The sequence below is a fragment of the Echinops telfairi genome, unplaced genomic scaffold (assembly GCF_000313985.2).
Source record: "Echinops telfairi isolate 266 unplaced genomic scaffold, ASM31398v2 ScPeMD7_7412;HRSCAF=8450, whole genome shotgun sequence".
In the NCBI taxonomy this organism is placed as follows: Eukaryota; Metazoa; Chordata; class Mammalia; order Afrosoricida; family Tenrecidae; genus Echinops; species Echinops telfairi.
Window position 1 is genome coordinate 2,203,665 of NW_022111312.1, and position 1,667 is coordinate 2,205,331.

The 1,667-nt window shown below is 49.9% G+C and overlaps 1 protein-coding gene across 1 annotated transcript in view; it reads right to left on the reverse strand.

The window, feature by feature from the left end:
* Nucleotides 1-1,667, reverse strand: part of TRPV4 (transient receptor potential cation channel subfamily V member 4) — a 52,413-nt gene that overhangs the window by 10,202 nt on the left and 40,544 nt on the right. The window contains exon 9 of the mRNA XM_045296686.1: nt 165-207. Within this exon, the coding sequence (XP_045152621.1) occupies nt 165-207 (43 nt within the window). The remainder of the gene's footprint in view (nt 1-164; nt 208-1,667) is intronic.

A 1,667-nucleotide genomic window follows, 5' to 3' on the forward strand; every position in this document is an offset into this window, starting at 1 on the left:
GGGCCCTGGCGGCGCCGTGGGTGATGTATTGGGCCGCTAACCCCAACGTCAGCAGTTCGACTCCATTAGCCACTCCTAGGGAGAAAGCCGAGGCTATCTCCTCCCGTAAAGATTTGCAGCCCGGGCTTCTAAGGTTTCTAAGGAGCAGTTCTCCTCTGGCCTACCGGGTTGCTGTGCATCAGAAATGACTTGTTTGACCTTTCGTACCTATTTTTGGAACACAGAAAATGCAGAGCTTGTAGGAATAGCTATCCTTTATGGTTCCCAAACTTTAGTCTGTAGAGGGCGGTGAGTTTCTGGGCAGCAAAATCACCTGCGTGGCTTGCCCGCAGAATCTCGGATTTAAGAGGTGGGATCGCCAATGAGCCACTGCCCCCTTGGTCATGCGACCAGAAGAAACTAGAGAGTGCCCTACCCCCATTTCCGAACGGCTCGAGCAAAGCCTCTATAGAAGTCTGATCAAAATGGAGGGAAATGCAGGATAGAATTCCGAGGTGCAGGATAGAATCCTGCCTTTTTGGAGCCGTGGAGGCTGAGTGAACCCCTGAAACAACTGCCTTGAAACACTCCTTAAACTTTAAACCAAAGCTAGCCCCTGACGGCTTCTGTCAGCCACACAGTGAGCTTATTTAGGGAGCAGTGTTGGCCTAGAACACGGTGCTCTTTTAAGAACTATCTATCATGGGGTCCAGTTGACAGTAGTGACTCAGTAGGGTTAGACAGGAGCCTTCAGGGGAGTGAGGTTATGTTAATGGAGGAGGAACAATTCGGGGTGGGGGTGGGGGACAAAACAACTGTCTTCCAGTCTATGCTGGCTCATAGCGACCCTGTAGGGCAGGGTAGAACTGCTGCGGTGAGATTCTGAGTCTGTAACTCTTTACAGGAGTAGAAAGCCATCTTTCTCCCAATTCAGGAAAGAAAGGTGAAACATGTACACGATCCAGAGAATGTCATCCAAGTCACTGAATTATACATGGTAGAAATCGTTGGACGGGTGTATGCGTTGCTGTGTGTATGCTCAACAACGGTAATCACAATAAAGATGCAGAATTGGGCAATGGAGCCCAAGGATGTTAAATACATGGACAATTCTCCAATTCTGAACCCAGGGCAGGCATCGAACATTGAGCCCTGCACAAGAAGTTTATACAGTTCTGTTCTGCAGCCAGACACTACCAATCAATCTGTGTACAACAGAGACAGAAACTTCCCACTGCCTCTGATCAAAATCACACGGGACACTTGTTACAGAGAGGAGGAAAGCAGCCCAGAGAGAAAGGGCTGTCAGAGGGCACAGAGCCAGGAATTGGGGTGCAAGGCAGGTGGCCCACCCCCACTTTCCAGCTCCTTGTGCCCCATTTGTACACTTTTCTGTCCCTCTGGGGACTTGAGTTTCTAGATAGCCATGGGTTGGGGCAACAGAGTAGCCACAAAGATTCAATTGCTGTGTTACTCCTGATACACTCACTGGCACCATATAAATTCCCAATCATAGCCACCCTATGGGGCCGTGGTTCTCAACCTTCCTCATGCCGCGACCCTTTCATACAGCTCCTCATGGGGTGGGGACCCCCCAACCATAAAATGATCTTCGTTGATACTTCAGCACTGTCATTTTGCTATCGTGATGAATCAGGCGACCCCTGTGAAAGGATCGTTCAACCCCC